Consider the following 23,187-nt stretch of genomic DNA (forward strand, 5'->3'; position numbering starts at 1 on the left):
AAACTCCCAATTTCTTCATATAAGTGGTAAATGACATGAGGATTCCTCCCAGTCTGCAATTCAGAATCCAACACCACCACATCACCTCTGATTTATCCTCATGAACAACTCCCCAAGTCACACTCTTCCCATTCTACATCTAACTCGTTGGTTGTGGAGTTGCACCCTCCCACCACACACCCCGAAACGCTTTCCTTTTTCTCTCTACTTAGAATTATCTTCAACGACACTATCCGACTCATCGGAGAAACAAATGAAGACTCTGTCTCACTCCCCAAGCTCTCGTTACACAATGTAGAAGAAGAAGAACCAATCGGTGTAGACCGGTCCACCTCTTCCCCCAAACGTTTCAGGTTCACACACAACAACCACCTCAAATCGAGTTTCTTGCTCGGAAATGACCTCCATATGCGCCTAGTTTTCACACACCAACGCTGGAACCGAATACAACAAAGCAGAATCGAATACAACACCCAGCTTTCTTCTCACTCTATAGCGTAACCGAATACGCACCCCATAACCGAATACATCTTTCTTTTTCTCAGCTGATATCATGATATTTACTAAGAGCAAATATGAGATTTGCTTTCAATTCTCTGCAAATCATCTCATATATGCGAGTGATACAAAAAGCATGTATCCCACAAATCCTCTCAATTCCGTCGTCGCAAATTGACGAAAGTGAACACCAAGTTTGCTTCATTTCATCGCATTCGCCTCTTAACAATCAAATATGTTCAAGAACACTGCGTTAAAGATAACATTTAACCAACAATGCTTGTAATTTCAAACACAACGTTCATAAGTGCTGACAATAAACTTCAGTAACAGAGATGTCCAGAATATAGAAAAGGAAAGGTTTAAACCCTCGGTTGGTCCTCATTTTTGTACGGTAATCTTAGTTGGGTCCTCATTTTTGAAACTGTCTCAATTGGGTCATATTTTTTGTAGAAATGAGCCAATTTTACCCTAACCGTTAAGTGCTCTCAGACGGCGTTAAGTTTAGCTGAGGTGTATTTTATATTTTGATGACGTGGCATTGTGCATTAAAATTAAATGGATGATGTGTTTTAAATCATCAAATCCACGTGGCGTCGATGCTTCTTCTTCCCTCCAAATACTATCATTATGCTATTTTACCTTAGGTTTGATGCATTTTACAGTTTCTGGTTTGCTACTGTTTCAGATTCCAATTGTTCATTCTAATGTCCATGCATATATGTCTTTTATGTTTTACCATTAAATTTTGCATTTAGAATTTAGTTGTTAAGATGTTTTCATATTCCTGGCAGGTTTTTAGTTTGAGAGGGAGAAGAGGATGTGTGTCTGGGGAGTGAGGGTTTGAGGGTGGGAGTGGGAAGGAAGCAGCTTGGGCGGAGGAGCGGAAGAGGAGAAAGGTGATCAGTAGTTGGAGGGAAGAAGAAGCATCGGCGCCACGTGGATTTGATGATTTAAAACACATCACCCATTCAATTTTAATGCACAATGCCACACCATCAAAATATAAAATACACCTCAGCAAAACTTAACGCCGTCTAAGAGCATTTAACGGTTAGGATAAAATTGACTCATTTTTACAAAAAATATAACCCAATTAAAACAGTTTCAAAAATAAGGACCCAAATGAGATTATCATACAAAAGTGATGACCAATCGAGAGTTTAAACCAAAAGAAAATTAATGTCGACTCATAATGTTTCTCACATCTGTCAGAGACAAAATAGAAAAAAGGTCTCAGGAAAGAGAGAAACTTTGTGTTCATTTGTTTTATAAATAGATATTACTTCCATCTAGTTTTAGTTTTCCTATTTTTCCATTATGGTTTTTTGAGTTAAATCATATTTCAATCATCATAGACATTGATGAAATTTGAAGAAAGTGCGAAAATAAAAACAAAATTATAAATATAGAATTTAATTTTCATAAATACATGTGTCCATTAAGTTTAAACTCAAAATTCAATAAATGTATAATATATACTATAGTTAAGTAAAAATGTAACCTATTAATAAAATGATAAAAATAAAGATATTACGAACATGATAACAAAAGTAAAATTGTAAAATAATAGTATATTATAAAATTGAAAAGATAATAAAAATATAAAATTATAATTTAATATTTAATTAAAATAAATATATATTAGCAAAATTAGTTTAATTAATTTATTAAATATATTGTTTTAAAATTATTTTAAATTTATTATATCAATCAAATCACTCACAAATTTTAGTAAACTTTCTCTTTTTTTCTCTTTTTTTATTCAAATAACCACAATTTTTATTTTATTTTTCTTAAATCTACCATTTTTCACTCCTATAAATTCATCTAAAACAAATCCCAACACAAACTAAATATAAGAACTTGTATATATTCTACCATTTTCTAAAAAAATAATAATTCTTCCTTTCTATGAAACCTCTGGTGAGGTGATCATAATTACAGCAGAAAGCTCCCACAGTATCCAAATACGTTTTGGGATTTCCTTTTGACATTACTTATATATATATATATATATATATATATATATATATATATATATATATATATATATATATATAAAACCTATGTTTTGTCCATACTCAAAAACTACTTTTTCACTACATTTATATAGACATTCTACATGTTGTGCGGGTGCCTTATATTATAGACTCAAAACTCATTCCATGTTTGGTGGAGATAATGAACAAAGATGAATAATATGGGAATTAAATTTAGTATGGAAGAGAGGATAGATGAAGTTAGGCTAAGATTAAAACAAATAAAAAAATTATATTTTATAAAGTGTAAAAATATGATATGATCCTATAAGAAAAAAATAGCTTATAAAGGTTTGGAGGTCTACCTCCATGATCAAATACCTGAAAGAAAATAATCAAAAATAAAAATTTTAATAAAGAGATATTTGGATCTAACCCATCTCTTATTACCAAAGGTTTTGAGGTCTACCTCCATAATCAATTACCCACATGCAAAAATCATCAAATAATTTTTATTTAAGATGCAATGCTCAAAGAAAATCACAAGAATATTTTTGAGGTAAACAATCAAACTATAAGTATGATTTTGGTTGTGCATAAATTGCTTAAAGATGCGGTTAGAGATTGATAAAACAAATTATCACAGGTTCTTTGAGTTTTAAGATTGTGTCTTTCTTTTGTGTCATCATGTCTTCCTTCCATTATTAATGTCATGGTTCTTTGATAAACTAATGTTTCCTAAGCAACAAAACGAAAAAGAAACCAGTTAGTAATTCCTTTTAATGCCAAATTAGGATACTCTTCTTTTTCTCACTTTTATCTCGTTTTCCTTTTTTCTCTTCTCTCTTTTTGTCTTTCTCCTCTCTTTCTGTATTTTCTTTCTCCTCTTTTGCTCTCTTTTCTTTCTTTTATTTTTCTCTTCTTTCACCCTCTGTCTTTTCTTTCTCTTCTTTTCCTTTATCTGTTTTCTATTTTTCTATTAATTAATTGTTTCTCTTCATCTTGCTTGACTTTTAGTGTTTGAAGGACAATCTAATGTAAGAGAAAGAAAAATACAAAAAATTAAAAACTCAACAGAATTGGATAAAAATTAGAGTATTTACTCCTTATAAAATTTTAAAAACAACGAACCAAACATAATTCAAAACGAGGCATAGAAAAAAAAACATTCAAAAATTTTCAAGTTTTTTTTAATATGACAACAAATAAGATAAAAAAAGATATTTAAACCAGAACCAGACTCTAATATGAGATGACATGATTCTGTCCTAGAAAGAGTACAATCGCTTGTGAATTTAAATCCTCAACAGGCATAACAAAAATAAATCAGAGAAGAATACGAAATAAGATAAAGATGAGAACACCACAATCTAACATATTAATAAGTTAAGGAAAGATTATTCACCACAAAAATGTTAATCTTTGATAATAATCAAAGTTTTAATACAAGAACATAAAGAAACCTCTCTAAAAGAATGCAAAATGCATATAATATGAATCAAAAGTGTTTACCTCAACTTTGGGTACCTCTATAAACTAAACTCTAAAACCCAAAACACATAAAAATAACAAACAACAACAATTACAAACACATAATTTTCACCTAACAAGATCTGCTCGTCCAACGGACACACAAACTGTAATTAATTAATGATCTTCTTGTTTTTAAGTTTCTCTTTTCATGAAACATTACAAAATTCAAAAAAGTCGTGTTTTAATTTTTGGTCTGGTTATAAATTCTTTGAATTACAAATGTTCTTCTTCTCGTTCTTCTTGTATATATTTAGGAAATAGTTCTTTACTAGGATATAATAGAGAATTATATTATCAAAACATACAATTTATTTTATGCAATCAAATTATTATTTTTCAAATTTCTTTTCTCTATTTCTATTTCGTATAGAACTGAACTTTCAATTTTAGTTTTTACTTGATATATTTTCTCGTCTTATTTATTCTTTATTCAAAACCATACGTGGGGTGTCTTCTTTTGATATGAGGGGAGAAATAGAAAGAAAAAAAAAACTGAAAAAAAAAGACATTAAACGTTTGGCCCATTCCAGTGTGAACAGTTAGATATTTGGAGATTAGATTCAGCACTTTACATTATTAGGAAATGAACATGAAAAATGTGACTCTAACATAATAAATATAGACCAATTTGAGTTATTAATTTATATCTAAATTTTAAAATTTAAATTTTCTTTCTTTACGTAGTTTAAATTTCATCTACGCTTAAAAGTATTTATATTCCATATTTACATTTTATGTTAGATAATTTAAATGTCATTTAATAGATGTTCCTACACTATAAATAGTCTCCTCCTATTTTTATAAAAGAAACTTCGATTGTATTGAATGAAATGAGATTTTTCCATAACATTTATAGAATTCTTTAAAATATGAGAATGTTCTCTTCTTGGTTAAAATAAAAGGAGAACATTCTCACAGGGATCTATCCACAGGAATATGCTCGGATAGGTTTAAAATACCTATAATAGTTAACAATAAAAGATATGAAGAGTAAATGATTGAAAATAAAAGAGTGATTAATATACATAGAAAGAGCGTTTGTAAGTTAGAAATATTATTTGTTTGATACAACTAACACTACTATATTACACTGGTTAATCTTTGGGTTAGACTTTCACAATAAAATATTTCAATAGTGAGGGTTCGCCACCTTTTTTATTACCCCACAAAAATAAGACCCTTATACCAAGGATCCCACACCCCAATCCCTCCTTCCTAAATTAATTTAATATATAACATCTCTCTGCTTTATATAATTATCATCGTTTTTTGTTTATATATTGTACCGTAGGATACCTGAATTCACCAACGGTCGACGAATAACCCGGAAGACCGTTTGTCGAATCTTCTTACGATCGTAGGTATGTCGTATGTCGAACGTTTTTTAACATCATAGCGTTTACATGTTGATGTCGATCACTTGGCGATCGACAACCGGTAACATTTACATGTTGATGTCGACCACTTGGCGATCGACAACCAGTGATGTCGCGACATATAGCGCTCGCACGACAACCAAACGGTTTAGCAGATAAAAATAAACAGTTACGAATATTAGTCAAATACCACGAATCACGGGAATAACTGACTCAGTATCAAACACGATCTAATCGTTACAACTTCCGGGTAATCCACTCTGGTATCTGGCCGGATTTTCAGGTAAACGGTTTATTTTACTGTTTTAAATATGAAGATCACATGAGAAAAAATGTACGCTTTTCCCTTTAGAGAAATTAAGAGAGAGAAATTATTCTTCTTCTTGATCGCTTTGAACTGAAAAGATTCAGGGCATCCCTTTTCTGACTTGAGCGTCGGAGTGCCTTTGCAGGTACCCAGCCCATTTTCCCCTTAGAGAGCGTAACACAGGAAGAGAGATATCACAGTAACGGCATCACAGGAAGGAGCAGTTGAGATTTGTTAGGTTCGTATCTCGGTTTCCACATCCATACTGAAACATTTTGGCGCCCACCGTGGGGCCGAGATTTGATATCCCAACGACGACCACCGGAGCTATGGAAGACTTCAACACTCGCAATTTGATCCAGCAGCTGCAGACACAGATCGAGGCACAAGCACAAACTATACGGGAGCAGCAAGAACTCCAGCGCAAGCAGGCGGAGGAGCTGGCGGCACTGAGGGCGCAACACCCACCACCAGAATTGTCAGCCTCTAATCGGCATGACAATAATGAAGGGAGCCACCATGGAGGACCGTCTGACCCTTTTGGCGGGGGCAGGAAGGGGCCTACTTCCATGTGCCTCACCAACTTGCTCCCATTCACGGAGGCCATCATGCAAGCGCACATGCCAGATAAACCTCCCCCAGCGTTAGACCGTTATGATGGCTCCGCCGATCCCGACAATCACCTGCGCAACTTTATAGACGCCATGGCGTTCTACACAGACAATGACCCCGTCATTTGCAGAGCTTTCTCCTTATCCCTTAAGGATGAGGCCTTGGAGTGGTTCCACACTCTTCCACGGAATTCAGTAGATTGTTTCGCGACAATCGAAACTTTATTCCGAAAACAGTACGCAACCAACAGAAGACCGGAAATGACTGCTGCTGAGCTTGTAAATACTAAGCAGGAGAAGGATGAAATCCTAAAGGTTTTCATGCAACGATACAACGAGATGGCCCGGCGTGTGAAAGATATCAATCACACCTTCATCATCAGCAATCTATCTTCGTGCTTAAGGCTGGGGTATTTTGCAGAACAGTTATATGCTGATCCGCCAGCATCTATGGAAGAACTGCAATCCACAATTGCAAAGTTCATCCGCATCGAAGATCTCCGGAATTCAAGGAAAAAGCAGCAGCAAGATAACCCCAATCATGATGTAAAGAAAATCGCAAAGCGATTGATCAACGACTATAGATCAGACCGACCGCCCCGAAAAGAGTCAGGGTGGACGTCTAAGTACGATCGCTATGCAACCCTCAACGCACCAAGAGCAAAAGTGCTCGAGGAGGCCTTGCACGCCGAACTCCTAACTGTGCGGCGAAGAGCTACTCCCAAGAACGCAGACAACAGCAAGGCCTGCCGCCTCCACATGAACCATGGGCATGACACGGAAGAATGCAACATGGTGAAGGACGAGCTGGAGCGACTCATCCGAGCAGGCTACCTCCAGAACTACGTTAAGGACAGAATCTCCACCAGAGCCACAACTCCTCACCGTAAAGATCCTTCCAGACGGAGCCCCGAGCGATCGCCTCCCAGGGATGACCGACGCCGCAGGCGATCACGCAGCCAACCCCGACGGACGGAGAGAGAACGTTCAGTCCGAGGTCGAATCAACACCATATCGGGTGGTTTCGCCGGGGGGGAGTGTGATCCTCCGCCAGGAAACGACATCTAAGACAGTTAAAGTCGGTACACATGGTGGATCGACAGCCTCGGTCGATTCCTGATATTACCTTCACCAATGCAGATTTCCATGCGCCCGACCCTGATCACGATGACCCCATGGTCATCACGGTCGAAATAGCTCGATACGATGTCAGCAAGGTACTCGTCGATCAGGGGAGTTCGGTCAACATCCTATATTGGTCCACCTTCAAAAAGATGGATCTATCCGAGGACCTCATTGCCCCTTTCAACGAGCAAATTGTAGGCTTTTCAGGGGAAAGAGTCGACACCCGGGGGTACCTCGACCTACGAACGCGTCTTGGAACGGGTCGGGAGGCGCCGAAACTTAGAGTCCGCTTTCTGTTGGTCGAGGCCAATACATCATACAACGCCTTGTTAGGGCGACCTTGTTTGAATGCATTTGGAGCCATTGTGTCCACCCCTTACCTGGCCATGAAGTTTCCCACGGAACGTGGCACCGTTTGTACCGTGAGAGCGGATCAGCGAACGGCTCGACAGTGTTATGTTGCCGGGCTTAAGATCACCTCTTTTGTACCAACCAAAAGGGCGAAAGGAGCTGAAACAGCGGCGGTCGACTTGGACCCCCGAACTAACATAGACGAACGTCTCCATCCACAAGGTGATGTCAAATTCCTTTCGTTGGCGGCGGACGCATCTAAAACCACAAACATTGGCGGGGACCTCGCTTTGAAGGATGAACAGAATCTGGGACGTATGCTCCGAACCAACGCGGATTTGTTCGCGTGGACGGCCTCCGATATGCCAGGAATCCACCCCGGACTCATGGCCCATAAGTTGTCCATCTTCAGAGAGGCACGCCCTGTCGCGCAAAAGAAGCGACGGTTCGGAGAAGAGAAGCGCAAGGCCATTCAGGTCGAGGTCGAGAAGTTGATGAACGCCCAGTTCATCAGAGAGTTAAATTACACTACGTGGTTGTCGAACGTAGTCATGGTCAAGAAGTCGAACAGCCAGTGGAGAATGTGTGTCGACTTCACCGACCTCAACAAAGCGTGCCCTAAAGATTCATATCCCTTACCTAGCATCGATCGGTTGGTAGATGGGGCTTCCGGCCATGTTGTACTCAGCTTCCTCGACGCATACTCAGGCTACAACCAAATCCCCATGTACGCACCTGATCAGGGCAAGACAACTTTCATTACTGAGCGCGCCAATTATTGTTATGAAGTAATGTCGTTCGGTTTGAAGAATGCCGGGGCTACATACCAACGCCTCATGGATAAAGTTTTCCATCGTCAGATAGGCCGGTGCATGGACGTTTACGTCGACGACATGGTCATTCGGAGCCATTCTATGGAGCAACATTTACAAGATTTAAAGGAGGTGTTTGGCCAAATCAGAAGGTACAGCATGCGCCTTAACCCTTCCAAGTGTACCTTCGGAGTCCCTGCGGGTAAGTTTTTGGGTTTCATGCTTACTCGTCGAGGCATCGAAGCCAACCCAGATAAGTGCAAAGCCGTCCTCGACATGGCAGCCCCAACAACCCTCAGGGAGGTACAACGTCTAGTTGGTAGGCTCACAACCCTCTCTCGCTTCATTCCAAAGCTCGCCCAACACATCAAGCCCATCCTGAAGAACATGAGGAAGGGCACCACACGACACTGGGATGATGATTGTGAAAAAGCATTCAGCACTGTCAAGCACATTCTCACTAGCCCTCCAATTATGGCTAGACCGGACGCTGGGTCCGACTTACAGCTGTATATCGCAGCATCCCACCAAGCCATCAGTGCTGCCTTAATACAAGAAGCACCCTCCCTCAAGTTAATATACTTCATCAGCCGTACGCTGCAGGGGGCGGAAGAAAGATATTCTCGAGTTGAGAAAATCGCGCTGGCCCTACTCACAGCTTCGCGTCGACTTCGACCGTATTTCTAGAGCCACCAAGTAGTAGTCCGTACTGATCACCCGATCGCCAAGATCCTCCGCAAGCCCGACTTAGCAGGACGGATGGTTTCTTGGTCAGTGGAGCTTTCCGAGTTTGGATTACGTTATAAGCCGCGGGGGTCCGTCAAGGGTCAGCATTTGGCGGATTTTGCAGCTGAATTAATACCCGCACCTGATGACTCGACACCAAAGTGGCTCCTCAACGTGGATGGATCCTCAGACAAAAGGGGGGGAGGAGCCGGGGTTGTCCTAGAAGGACCAGATGGTTTAGTCATAGAGCAAGCCATCACATTCAACTTTCCTGCTAGCAACAACCAGGCCGAGTACGAAGCCTTGATTGCTGGTCTATCCTTGGCCAAAGAGTTCACGGTCGCTCGTCTAGAGTGTCGAATGGATTCAAAGTTGGTGGTCAGCCACGTGAACGGAACTTATCAGGTTAAAGATAATCAGTTGCTGCGCTATTTCCACAAAGCTGAGACTCTACTTCAAAACTTCGCCGAGGTTAGCATCGTCCATGTACCCAGGGAGCAAAACGCAAGAGCATATCTCTTGTCTAAGTTGACTCACTCTAGGGAGAGAGCACAGTTATCATCAATCATCAAGATGACGCTCGACAATCCAGTCGTGGAAGCTTTCGTCACCGATGTGTCAACACCGGCAACAGACTGGCGACAGAAGATCAAGGATCTAATGGTGAAACAGGAACAAGGAGAGAGCATTACTCTGACTGATTCAAAACACATTGCACGTTTCTTGTGCATAGGCGGCGATCTATACCGCCGCGGCCACAGTACTCCTCTATTGAAATGCTTATCAGAGGATGAAGCCGACTACGTCTTGCGCGAGCTGCACACAGGCATATGCGGATTTCATTCGGGTAAGCGGACGCTCAGAGCATGCATACTCCGCGCAGGATATTACTGGCCCACGATCGACCAAGATTGTGAGATGTTCGTCAAGAAGTGTATCTCCTGTCAGGCCCACGGTCACGACATCCACGCACCTCCCGAAGACTTGCATGGTATCATTTCTCCCTGGCCGTTCGCTCAATGGGGCCTCGACATAGTTGGACCTTTACCCCTTGCCAAAGCACAGAACAAGTTCCTCCTCGTGGCGGTCGACTATTTCACAAAATGGATAGAAGCCGAACCGTTGTCCGTCATCAGTGCTCAGCGAGTGCAGAAGTTCATCTGGCGCCTGATTTGTCGATTCGGTCTACCGCAGAAGATCATTACTAACAACGGTCGCCAGTTCGTCGAGCGCAAACTGGAGGAATTCCTTAGCAGTCTGGGCATCAAACATGTCACCTCCTCGATCGAGCATCCTCAAACGAACGGCCAAGCCGAGGCCGCAAACAAAGCCATACTTACTGAGTTACAGAAGCGACTTGGCGAAGCCAAAGGTTTGTGGGTAGAAGAGCTACCAGAGGTCTTGTGGGCGTACAGGTGCACTCCACATGGATCCACAGGGGACACACCATTCAACCTGACTTATGGCACTGATGCCATGCTCCCAGTCGAGGTCGGCGAACCCTCGTTAAGACGGAATATCACTGATATGACGCTTAATGAAGAACAGTTACGGGTGAATCTCGACATCCTTCCTGAGCGTCGAGAGGTCGCTACCGTCCGTGCAGAGGCGCAAAAGCGAATGCTATCTCGCCGTTACAACACCAAGGTCAAACCCAGAGCCTTCCAGAGCGGCGATCTGGTATGGCGAAAACGGGGAGAGGCTAGGAAGAATCGAGCGCACGGCAAACTAGCTGCCAACTGGGAGGGCCCATTCCGCATAGTCGAGGACATGGCAAATGGTGCATACCGCCTCCAACTCCTCGACGGACAGCCCGTTCCCAACACGTGGAATGCTACTCATCTTAAATATTATTTTAGTTAGCATTCATCTTTTGGCTGACACATTATTCATTTCAGTTTCAAATAAAACATATATTTCATTGTTATTATTATTTCATTTCATTTATAATTTCTCCCATGTCGAGTCCCAAGGTCGTTGTCGATCGCCCCAGGCACATCCACTTTCGAACAACTTGGAAATACTCCAACTAGTAGCTGTTCTCCCTTGAACACCCAGTCCATTCGGGATACACTCCCACTGGTAGCTGTTCTCCCTTGAACACCCAGTCCATTCGGGATACACTCCCACTGGTAGATGTTCTCCCTTGAACACCCCGTCCATTCGGGATACACTCCCACTGGTAGCTGTTCTCCCTTGAACACCCAGTATTCCCCTACTCGACCCTCACCCTCGACGGTCACACACGGCGCTATTAATACGCTCGACATCGACACTAAAGATATGATCTTCTTAGCCGATCATCCTCTTCAACATTCGTTCACTCAGACGAATATTCAACACGTTTCGTTCACTCAGACGAATATTCAACACGTAAGTCGTTACAAGGAAAGTTCATCACATCCAAGAAAACATTCACAATCATCAAAAGTTCAACAAATCCAAGTTCAACATTAAACAGAAAAACAAATCCTAGTCTATTACAATATTAGGCGTGTCGCCAGCAGCATCCACAGTCTCCACAGCCGGTTCATCCACGGCGACCGCTTCATCAGGCTCATCGTTGGCAACCACCTCTTCATCCTCTTCCTCGTCCATGAAGGCATCTTTAGGAATTTCGTTAAGAGGTTTCAATTGACCCTCATACACGTCCTTCCGAACGTCAAACTCCACTCCCTCGGTCGACACCTCGAGCAAGTGTCCGACTTGTCTCAGAGCCTTCCGGAACCCCCTGGTATGTTCAATTACTACTGCTTCCTTCAGTTCTTCTATTAACTCTTTGTCCTCCATCGTTTCCGCCCGCAAGTCATCCATCTCCTTGGTCACCGTCGCCCCTATCTTCTTGGCCCGTTTTAACTCGCACAACAGTTGATCACGCTCCTTCCTCAAAGTCAAGCCGGCATCACGGGCGTCGTTCAACAACACTTCAGCATCTCGCAATAGTTGCTCTGACCGTTTCTGCTTTGAATCGCAGGCGGCATGAGTCTCGGTAAGCTCCTTCAGCTGAGTTCGCGCCTTGTCAAGTTCAACCCGCAGAACACCTCTGTCAGAGGCATATGCAATATGCCAAGCTAACATCTGTGAGCGAGTTGTCATTTCCAACAGGGCGTCGGCCATTTGTTGCTCAGTCATGCTCTCCATCACCCTCTTCTCCGAGTTGTCCAGATTGAGATCGACCTTATGGCTCAATGTGAAGGAGGGATCCCATACGCCGAGAGGAAGGGGACGCGCTGTCTCATCTACAGTATCCTTCCTCTTCTTAGACACCGCACCGCTAGTGTCGCCCACTTTCCCTTTCCTTTTTCGCACCAAGGGTTGCTCATCGGCAACCGTTGTTTCATCTGTCGAAACCACGTGCACGACAGGACCAGCTAGTTCAACTTGCGCACGCTGGTGACCCTGCGTGCGTTTAGATGAAGACCCTGGAAGGTCACCATCCACCTTTTCGTTGTCGATAGACTGAAACCAGTTTCGGACATTTCCTCTCCTCCCCATTATCTCTGCTCAACAAAGGTTACCCTACAACAGTCAGCCACAATGAGGAAACAGATAAAAATAACAAGAAGAGAATCATACCAAATACCCTCGAATCAGCATCGTCGTGCTCGAGGCAGTTTATGAGCCGACGGGAAGAAAAGGGGCGTGGCAGTGCCGCCAACACGTTCAGCGCCTCTAACTCCTCGGTCGTCATTTTATCCTCGGCCCACGAGGTAAACCTCAGCGGTTCCTTTGTCCAGTACAATGGGAACTTGGGGTTTCCCTCACCATCAAAAAAGTGCCTCCGCCCAGAGTCAAGGATCGACACTTTGAAAAATTTATTTTTAAAGCCCCTATACGATTGCAAGTAAAGCTCTAGAAGGGCATTACCCGGCTCGGAAATCAACGACACCCAACCCCTTTTCGCAACCGATCGACACCTAAAGAAATATAAAAACAACGTCACAGTCGGCCTAATAGCCAAGGCCCGACACAGAACAGCAAATGCCTGCATATACCCCCAACCGTTGGGATGCAGTTGACTGGGCGCGACATTTAGGGTCCTCAACACATCCATTTGGAAGGTTGTGAAAGGCACTCTCAGATACAAATCGTAAAACGGCGACGCATAACAGTAAAAGAACTCGCGGGAGCTATTCTCCCTTCCGTGGAACACCCTCTCGTCTTCCCTACAAGCCACCAACCTCACACACGCGTTATACCCTAGGGTTCTCAAAATGCAGCTATTTTCTACCCAATCTGCTAGCACGGCGCTACTCCTAAACAAACTACTAAATTCGTCAACTTCACGCGCCGCCCAATCGTAATCACCATCACGGGCCGACGATGTTCCACACGCCTCTGGGCCTTCACTTCCCACGTTTCCATAACAAAACGCATTCTCACCATAGGGCACAGTGGTGATATCGGGACTCTCCGCCGTTGACGACGGCCCCGGTAGTTCCATACCGGCGCTCTGCCCCTTTTCTTCCATTATCGATCAAAACCACACCACACTAGGACGAAGAAAAGATTGAATGTTACCTGGAATATTACGTATGAAGGCCAGAAGATTGAGTGATTCCGCAACAAGCACCGGCAGGCAGATGCCACTCTTCGGTTTTGGTAAGCACAACGCGTCTTTTCATCTTCGTTTCGTATTAAAGAAGCCAAGAACACAAGTGCATCCTGCGCCGTCAGATCAATTCCAATCCAGCGGCTCTAATTTCTTGTCTCTTCGCTTCCTCAAATAAGCGGGAAAACCCTAAAAATTCTAACCCCAAAACGGTGTGTATCATTTCCTTCATCACAACCCACTCAGCGTCCTTTAGTAAACTCACAGGCAAAAATCTGCGCTCGTTTACTCGGACTCGGGGGGCATGTACCGTAGGATACCTGAATTCACCAACGGTCGACGAATAACCCGGAAGACCGTTTGTCGAACCTTCTTACGATCGTAATGTCACGATCGTAGGTATGTCGTATGTCAAACGTTTTTTAACATCATAGCGTTTACATGTTGATGTCGATCACTTGGCGATCGACACCCGGTAACATTTACATGTTGATGTCGACCACTTGGCGATCGACAACCAGTGATGTCGCGACATATAGCGCTCGCATGACAACCAAACGGTTTAGCAGATAAAAATAAACAGTTACGAATATTAGTCAAATACCACGAATCACGGGAATAACTGACTCAGTATCAAACACGATCTAATCGTTACAACTTCCAGGTAATCCACTCCGGTATCTGGCCGGATTTTCAGGTAAACGGTTTATCTTACTGTTTTAAATATGAAGATCACATGAGAAAAAAGGTACGCTTTTCCCTTTAGAGAAATTAAGAGAGAGAAATTCTTCTTCTTCTTGATCGCTTTGAACTGAAAAGATTCAGGGTATCCCTTTTCTGACTTGAGCGTCGGAGTGCCTTTGCAGGTACCCAGCCCATTTTCCCCTCAGAGAGCGTTACACAGGAAGAGAGATATCACAGTAACGACATCACAGGAAGGAGCAGTTGAGATTTGTTAGGTTTGTATCTCGGTTTCCACATCCATACTGAAACATATATTATTCCAAACATTCACTAGTGCAATAGGAGAAAACGACATCGGTTATTTTCGCTAATAGGCATCGATTTTTAAACTAAGACATATTCAGACGAGGTAAAAAGTGATAGGCTTTATGCCTCAGTTCAGAACCGAGTCATAAAATGGTAGGATTATGCCTCGGTTCAAAATTAATCGAAGCAGTAACATTTTTTATTTTTTTAAATATTTTTTTTTGCTGGCCTTTATGCCTCGGTTCATCCGGAACCGAGGTCGTTTCTCTCCCTCTCCTGAACCCCCATTTCCTCTCCTACCTTTCCCTCGCCGACAACCAATTTTCCGGCCCAATCCCCGCCTCCTTCTATGCATTGTCCGCCCTCTGCCATCTCAACCTCTTCAACAACGCCTTCAACGCCACCTTCCCCTCCAACCTCGCCCGCCTTGCCAATCTCCAAGTCCTTGATCTCTACAACAACAACATGACCGGACCGGTCCCTTCCCCCTCGCCATCGCCGCCATGCCCCTCCTCCGTCATCTCCACCTCGGCAGCAACTTTTTCTCCGGCCAGATCCCTCCCAAGTATGGCACCTGGCAACACCTAACGAACTCATGGGAAACATCTCCCGGAGCTTGGAAACCTCATCGCGCTTCGCGAGCTCTACATTGGCTACTACAACGCTTACTCCGACGGCATCCCGTCGGAGATTGGAAACCTGACCCAGCTTGTCCGTTTCGACGCCGCGTATTGCAGACTCTCCGGCGATATTCCGTCTGACCTCGGAAGGCTTCAGAATATGGACACGCTCTTTCTTCAGGTGAATGCGCTCTCCGGCTCGCTCACTCCTAAGTTGGAGAACCTGGAGAGTCTCAAGTCGATGGATCTGTCCAGCAAAGTTCTCTCCGGCGAGGTTCCGACGAGCTTTGTGGAGCTCAAGAATCTAACTCTGCTCCTGCTCCAGCTCTAGCTCCAGCTCCTCCTTCTTCGTTTGTGATGTGTGTAGTCACTTTCAGGAATATTTGTAATCCACCATTGATGAAACTAAAGTATATTTGTAAATGAGTGAAGCATGTGCTTGATGGAGGTGCAATTAATAAAAGAGGAAGTAGTCTTATTATTTTTTAGGATTAGGAGTGGATGAAGGAAAAGTAAGGAAAAGTTGCAGGCGGTGGAATATGGGATGGGATGGGATGTGACAGTGTTAGTGATTCATCATGTTGGAGAGCAATTGCGTGCACGCGGACTCATGCCATTAATATATTCCCACCGGCCCTCCTTTCTGCTTCCTCTTTCGTACTCTTCTCATCTTTTTTCATCCATTCTTTCCTACCTAACTGCTCCATCTTAGGCCTCGGTTCTGTACTGACCGAGGCATAAACCTCTTTCGACACCGGTTCTGTATAGAACTGAAGCACTAGATCACGTGTCAGGCCAAAACTCAATTTTGTAGAGGCGCAGGTAACTTTTTCAGAAAGTATTAGGCACCGGTTATGATTTGAACCGAAGTAAAATGCTCTATATGCTTCGAATATTCTTAAACCGGTGCATATAAGTTGGTGAACACTACAAGATTGCCACCGCTTTCGAATAGGCTTCAGTTTTTCTTTGACCGAAGCCTATTAGGCGAGTTCAAAAGCATATTTTTTACTAGTGATTAAAAGCATACTTAAAATTAGTAATATTTGCTCTTTATTCCATGAAATCAATTTTAGAAATAGACATTTGAGTATCACTTAATTAAAAATAAATAAATAAGTGCTCTTGTAACAAATTTTGATAGAATTAACTTTCATTATTAGACACTTTTGTATAAAACTATAATGTGTAGGTATGTTTGAGTTTTGAAAGATTATTTTGGATCACATTGATTTTGAATTTGAATATGGTTATTTAAAAAATCTTAATTGCATTATTTATTTTATTTTTATGAATTATATATATACATAAATATATATTTTAAATGTATTTGAATATATTTTACCTTATATATCGCATTTGATACTTATATCGTTTCAGTGCATTTTAATCCAATATTTAGCAACTTCAACATTCCCATCTCTTCTACATTAACCATTGAGAAGAAAAAAAAAGGTTATGTATGACTTATCAAATGCATAGTTGTTGTTGAGTTGAACAAGATGAATTTTTTTATTTAGGTCTAACCAATGTATCATTTTAACAACCACAAATATCTTAATAGTGTCATTGGATTAGGGACGAAATTGTGATTTTGAAATGCATAAGTCTCGTAGATGTAGAATGAGTAATATGTGACATGATCAAATTCATCTATAATGGTCGTTATCACCAAAATGCTTTCTAGCATCTTATGACATATACAAATATATGTATTTTCTTCTAATTTAATATATGAACACATCAATGGCTTTTTATAAAGTTTTTAAGGTTATAGAAAGATTTTGACAATATTTTAGCACTTGACAATTGATTACTTTTCTATTTTTTTTATTCAAATGATAGTTTTATAGAGCTTGCTTGTAGCAAATCCTTTTTTGATCATTGAGAACTTTTAAATTAAAACAATTTCAATTTTTTTTTCATTTGACAAACATGGACATAAAACTACATTAATTTCATTTCATGCAACGTTAAATGTCAATATCTTCTTTAAGAAATATCCTGATAATTGGCAGTACTTAGGTCATATAACATTTTACTTGACATGGACCCTGACTCAACTTGACATAGACTAGGATTGACTGAGTTCAACCTAGGCATGGACCAATTCAACCTAACATAGGCCTTGATGATCTTCGCTTGTTATGGACTAAGAATGATTTGGCTTGAACCAAACATATAACTACTTGGCTTAACATAAGCCTGAATGATTTTTTCTTTATTTGGCCTAACTTGGACCCATTTACATTTAGTTCAACTTTGTCGCAATCAAGTTTGGTTTAGCTCGAGTTAGCCAAATCTAGGCGTAACCCAACATGGTCTGACTTGGGTTGAATCTAACTTGACCTAAAGAAGCCTACTCTAGTTTGACTTGATGTTGGTTCAATTAAATTTACCGTAACCTTTATTTGATCCAATCATCCTATTATGAGGTCCAAAGTAACTTAACCTAACTTGGACTTAGCCTAAGCAACTTGACATAGTTGTGACTCAACCTAACTAGACTTTGGCACAACTTAATCCATATTGACCTACATCTGGCCTAACCCAACTTGACTTATGCTCAATCCAACTTAAGGTTAAACCTAACTTAGCTTAACCTGACTTGGGTCTGGATTAGTCCAACTTATTTTAGATTTGACCTAGCCTGACTTGAATTTGGCATGATTTAACTTATCTTAGACTCAACGCAAACAAATTTTACATTATTTGACTCCAACCTTACTCAATCTTGTATGATTTGAGCCCAACTTAAGCACATAGTGTCTTGTTTATGCCAAACTCACATCACATTGATTTAAAATTTTCAAATTCTAAACAATAATCCAATTTATATTCCATCTAAATCTAATTAAATGAATTGGACTTAAATATTCAAGAAATGTAAATTTATATTTGGAATAAATATATTACAATAAATTTAATGTAATATGAATTGGATTTCAAGATATGAATTTTTTTCACCTATCCATCGTTATTTTAAGGGGTTTCCTTTTAACTTCCAACTAAAAATATTGAATTTAGCTAAAATTAGCACAAGAAGAAAACGTATATACAAACTGTGCATTTTTTTACACGGTTATCTAATCAAATTATATATATATATATATATATATATATATATATATATATATATATATATATATATATATATATATATATATATATATAGTTAATTAACTTGATAACCACGTTAAAACTCAAATAAAATTTATTTTAATTAATAGACTGGATTCCTTTTGGATTATGAAGCATATCCCATAAACTGAAATAAACTTTGGAGTTTACCGAAATTCTTAAAACATAGAAGCACATGTAAAAATAGATTGACTGAATTTTCAGGGACTAAATGGCAGTCTACGACAACAGTCTATGAAGTTCAAATTTCCAATACCGAAAGAGATATTCATGGTCAATGACTCCCTCCCGGTTTGTGAAATTCAAGAGCTTCCCTTGTCTCATTCAATACTTTCTTAAGATCAACTTGGCCCGCTGAAAACAACTACACCAAAGCTCAAAACAAGTCACGTGAAAGCTGACGTGGGTCGACAAACAAACAAAACCAAAATGACTCTGGAATTGGACTTTTCTTCATTACAGCATTGCCAACACCCCATTTCACCAAAAATCTTTCTGCACTGCCATTTCCCTTTCCTTATAGGCCTTCCTTCTTCATATATCCATACCTTTTCTTCATTTTTCTGACCGTTAAAATTAACTTTTAAGACCTCTTACTGCCTTTCTTTTCATCGCTGAATTCTTTCAACAACTTCAGCTATAATTTATTGTTTTCATGAGACCATGTAATAATGCAGGTATATGAAAATTTAATCATTGCCCAATGAAGGTACAATACCTTTTATGTTATCTTCGTAACTTCTACGTACGCAGATTCACATGTTCAAGTAGAAGCTTCAACCGCAGTTTAAAGCTTCCTGATTTTACGTATAGAAAAGTCTTTTTTGTTTTATTTCCATTCATTTTTTCTTTCATTAGTACTTATTAAGTGTTTATTCAAACAGGAGCTTCGTTTGTTGAAACAAATTATTTGACCACAAACCGGTAATGGCAACATTGTGCTTTGTGTGAAGGATAAATAATTGTAATATATGGATTATAATCTAGCCAAAAGAAAAGAAACAAAATAAGTGATCATGGTCATATGTGAAAACAAACCTAAATTTCACTTCACCAGGAATCAAGAGAAAATGAATACTTGCCAAAAGAGTAACCACAATCTGATTGTTGGATTGTTTGACATTAAAGCGATGGTCATAATAGGCTTTACTTTATGGTTGACAGTAGCATAATAGTCACAGCAAAAATCATGTTACCATGTTAATTGTTCCACTTAATTGTGGGCTTTTCAAAAGGGGAACTTGCAGCATACTAAAGGATAGCCCCCCAGTATATGTTAAAACACAGGGTGTGGCTTAAAGAAGGAAATCGTCAATCAAAACCAGCTTATTCTGAATCTCACTAAAACTTCTACTTCACTAATTCCATGTATTACAAACTAAAGAAGGAAAGTTGCTTCTTTAACACCATCTGCAAATTGTTTTATCAATTTTCCATCTTTCTCCTAGAGACATTTCCCACCAAACCCAGCATTTCTGAATAGTGATTGTTTTATCTCCTCAGGGCTAATGCTATTTCTCTGTTCACCTACCTATGACCACGAAAAGAGTAAGTTTACGGTAGAGATTCAAGCATGCAATTAAGATTGAAGGGACCAAATAGAATACAGACCTCAGAACAAGATGCTTCCACTGAAAAGTCATTGAAGCTGCTTACAACACATTGCTGAATCTCAAGGCCCAATGCTTCTAATGTATTGACGGTTGATAGTAGCAATCCAGGCTTTGTGGCACAGCAAATGCTGATCCTAGTGTCCTGGTCTCTCCTTTCAACATCAAACTGCAAATACATTTATTGAGAAAGTGGGTCTGTGATAATGCTTTAAGTCAGGGGTTTGGTTTGGCAGAGTACCTTGGGGGAGTTTCTTACAATTGCTTCATTTGGTTTGAGTTGGTCCCTTGAAATGCCCAACAGATTAATCTGACTTGAGCCCTCTTCCACCTCTTCTTCTTGCAACTTGCCAATCCTTTCCAAAAGCTCTTTCATGTAGTCTATAGTATCCCCAAGAATAGAGGTCCTGTCCATCTGTTAAAAGTTGATATTGCTCAGTTCAGTGTGTCACACAGCAAAATCAAGAAAACAAACAAACCAAGCATGGGTCATGTTATGGATGTAAGCCAAACATGAGAATTCCAATTTTGTTTATACTGATTCAGATATTACTAGTGGGGAAAAGTGAGGGTTAAAAAAAAAGAAAAGATATTGTTTTGGAAATCACCTTGCTGATCTTGGGGACTATTGACCTAAGCATGGAAAGACGGTCATTGAGACGTTTTCTTCTCCTCCTTTCTGCCATGAGATTCTTTGAGGGCTGTCCCTCTAGCTTTTTGGACTTGTGTTTTCTCTCTCCATCATCAGACATGGCTGTGTTGAAGAGTGGAATCTCTGTGGGTTGTGGATTCTCAACACCGTGTTCTTCAACTTTGCAGACAGTCTTGATTTCTTGAAAGTTGTTATCGTTGTTGTGATAAAAGGCAATATCTGCATCCTCGAGTGTGGGTGGAAGTGGAGGTGAGGGATGATCGTTGCCAGGTTGAAGGTCTGGCAATGGCATTGTGAAGGCATCGGGAAATGGGTATGGTGGTAGTTCATTGGTGAAAGGGCATTCAAATCTGCGGTCTAATGGTGCTGAAAATGCACCAAAGAGGGTGTTAGAGGAGGGGAAAGATGGGTTATCAAGAAAAGTGTCAAAACTCCAACCATTAGACAATAGCTCCAAGAACCCACTGGATAAAGCATTCCATGTCTCTCTTCTTGGAGCTACCAATTCTTCTAAGAAACCAAGCTGAGAAAGCTCCATCTCTCTTCTTTCTCACTCTCTCACCCTGTGACCTCACCAACTAATAATGTTTTCCCAACTTCAAAATATTATTTACATTTTAGGTCAGTAAGCCAACCTTTTTACTATTGGTGACTACGTTCCCTTTCAACTGAAATTTATTTTTTACATAAAATAACTTTTAAATTTTATTTATAAATTATTTTTTGAAATATATTAATAGATAATCAATTTTTTAATTACATTAATCAAATAATCATATCTATTACAAATTTTTCTAACAATATATTTCCTTTTTCTTAATCAGATAGTGTTATAGTACATCCTTATCAATTTCCCTTACTTCAATTCGGTTTTTTTATGATTTTCCTAATCCAATAAAGTGAAAACAAATATAAGAATGATAATAAAAATTTAACTTAATTTTTACATATTTCATCTTAGAAGTTCAAGAGATTTTGAAGTGAAAATACAATTTTGAGATCTGAAAGAGTTGGATTACCTCTTCCTTTCTTTTGACACGAGAGAAGAAGAGTTTTTCAAAGAAAGATTGATAGGTTTTCTTTGAAAGTTTTGAAATATATTTGAAGTTAAATATCCTAAATTTTTTGTCATAGTCATGTATCATAATCTCATGACAAAATATCACTTTCTACTAACTCAAGTCGAAAAGATCAATACTAAGCTCTCTTAGAGAGGAATTAAATCAATACAAAGTTTATCTAAAAACTTATTACATTTCTTTATATGCAATTAGTTGTTTTTCTTCTCTTCATACAGTTTTCTTTATACAGGCAACTTCAAGAAAGATTCATTACTCAGAAGCACTAACTTAGATGTAGATGTTGTCGCATTTTGTACTAGGTCAAATGTTATTTTGCTTTTGTAGAGACAACTGTGTTGCTTGTATGGATTAGACAAACAAAAGGCATTAAAGAAACATCCCAAGAATGTCTTCACATCTCTTAATGTTCTTCTGAACCAGCGTAGAACTTTTGAATAAAGCATTAATCCTTCATGTATCTACATTAGATAAAGAGAAACGGACAAATGAGTACTACTCATACATTTGGATTTAAAACGATAGGCGTTCATTGTAATGTTTAGCAAGGTCCATGTACTATAACATTTATGCTAGTCTATTTATCAAATCGTTGCGTCTAGAGTAAATTATTATATTTATGCTAGACTATTCTCTTTAGCCTTTAGGATAGACATTGCATTCAAGATTTTGTTTAATCATATATAGCGTTTAGCTCGTTATATTAGACGATCACTTTTATAAATGCTTTTGTTAAACTATAAAATAAAGGGTTCCTAGACAATCTTGTATTAACAATCTCTCTCATTTTTATGTTTAACAAATACTTATACTAATGTGAAATAGGCATAAGAGAAAGAAGACAAAATTGATCATATGAACTTTATCATGCTAGTCGTTTATCTAGTCTTTTATACATTTAGTATATCAGTTATTTATAGTAGAACATTTAACTAATCGTCTATATCAGCTTATGTGATGGATATTCAAAATTGATCAGAGCGATTTCTATCATACTAGTCATTTATGCACATGATATATAAGAGCATATAACATGTATTCAATAAGATAATGAAATGATAAATGACTTCCTATAAGTCATAAATCATTGTTCAGAGAAAATGTAAAAATGAATGTATCAAAGCATAAATGCATAATTAATTAACCAAAGTAAGAGAAATATCACATCAATGAAATAAACATATAAGCATAAGAGCATGTAAAAAGTTCTAAGTATCACAGT

At 39.6% G+C, this 23,187-nt stretch overlaps 2 protein-coding genes across 2 annotated transcripts; one reads left to right on the top strand and one right to left on the bottom strand.

Moving 5' to 3' along the window:
• Positions 1–6,025: 6,025 nt before the first annotated feature.
• LOC108327918 (uncharacterized) lies at positions 6,026–7,375 on the top strand. The gene has a single exon (XM_017561652.1). The coding sequence runs from the start codon at positions 6,026–6,028 to the stop codon at positions 7,373–7,375; it is 1,350 nt and encodes a 449-aa protein (XP_017417141.1).
• A 12,557-nt stretch (positions 7,376–19,932) lies between these two features.
• On the bottom strand, positions 19,933–21,467 carry LOC128193307 (transcription factor bHLH93-like). The gene is made up of 4 exons (XM_017556135.2): positions 20,843–21,467; positions 20,476–20,649; positions 20,236–20,403; positions 19,933–20,155 (listed from the first exon to the last, which is right to left on the bottom strand). Exons 1-4 carry the CDS (start codon positions 21,422–21,424, stop codon positions 20,069–20,071), a joined length of 1,011 nt encoding a protein of 336 aa, XP_017411624.1. The 5' UTR covers positions 21,425–21,467; the 3' UTR covers positions 19,933–20,068.
• Positions 21,468–23,187: the final 1,720 nt, after the last annotated feature.

Source organism: Vigna angularis, chromosome 1, assembly GCF_016808095.1.
Source record: "Vigna angularis cultivar LongXiaoDou No.4 chromosome 1, ASM1680809v1, whole genome shotgun sequence".
NCBI classification, from domain to species: Eukaryota; Viridiplantae; Streptophyta; class Magnoliopsida; order Fabales; family Fabaceae; genus Vigna; species Vigna angularis.

What these genes read in the sequence shown, in the direction of transcription:
- LOC108327918 (XM_017561652.1), top strand. Translation starts at nt 6,026, where the DNA reads ATGGAAGACTTCAACACTCGCAATTTGATCCAGCAGCTGCAGACACAG.
- LOC128193307 (XM_017556135.2), bottom strand. Translation starts at nt 21,424, where the DNA reads ATGGAGCTTTCTCAGCTTGGTTTCTTAGAAGAATTGGTAGCTCCAAGA. An exon ending in TTGTAAGAAACTCCCCCAAG is followed by an intron (nt 20,404 to 20,475) that starts GTACTCTGCCAA and finishes ATGTATTTGCAG; the next exon opens with TTTGATGTTGAAAGGAGAGA. An exon ending in TGGAAGCATCTTGTTCTGAG is followed by an intron (nt 20,156 to 20,235) that starts GTCTGTATTCTA and finishes TCGTGGTCATAG; the next exon opens with GTAGGTGAACAGAGAAATAG.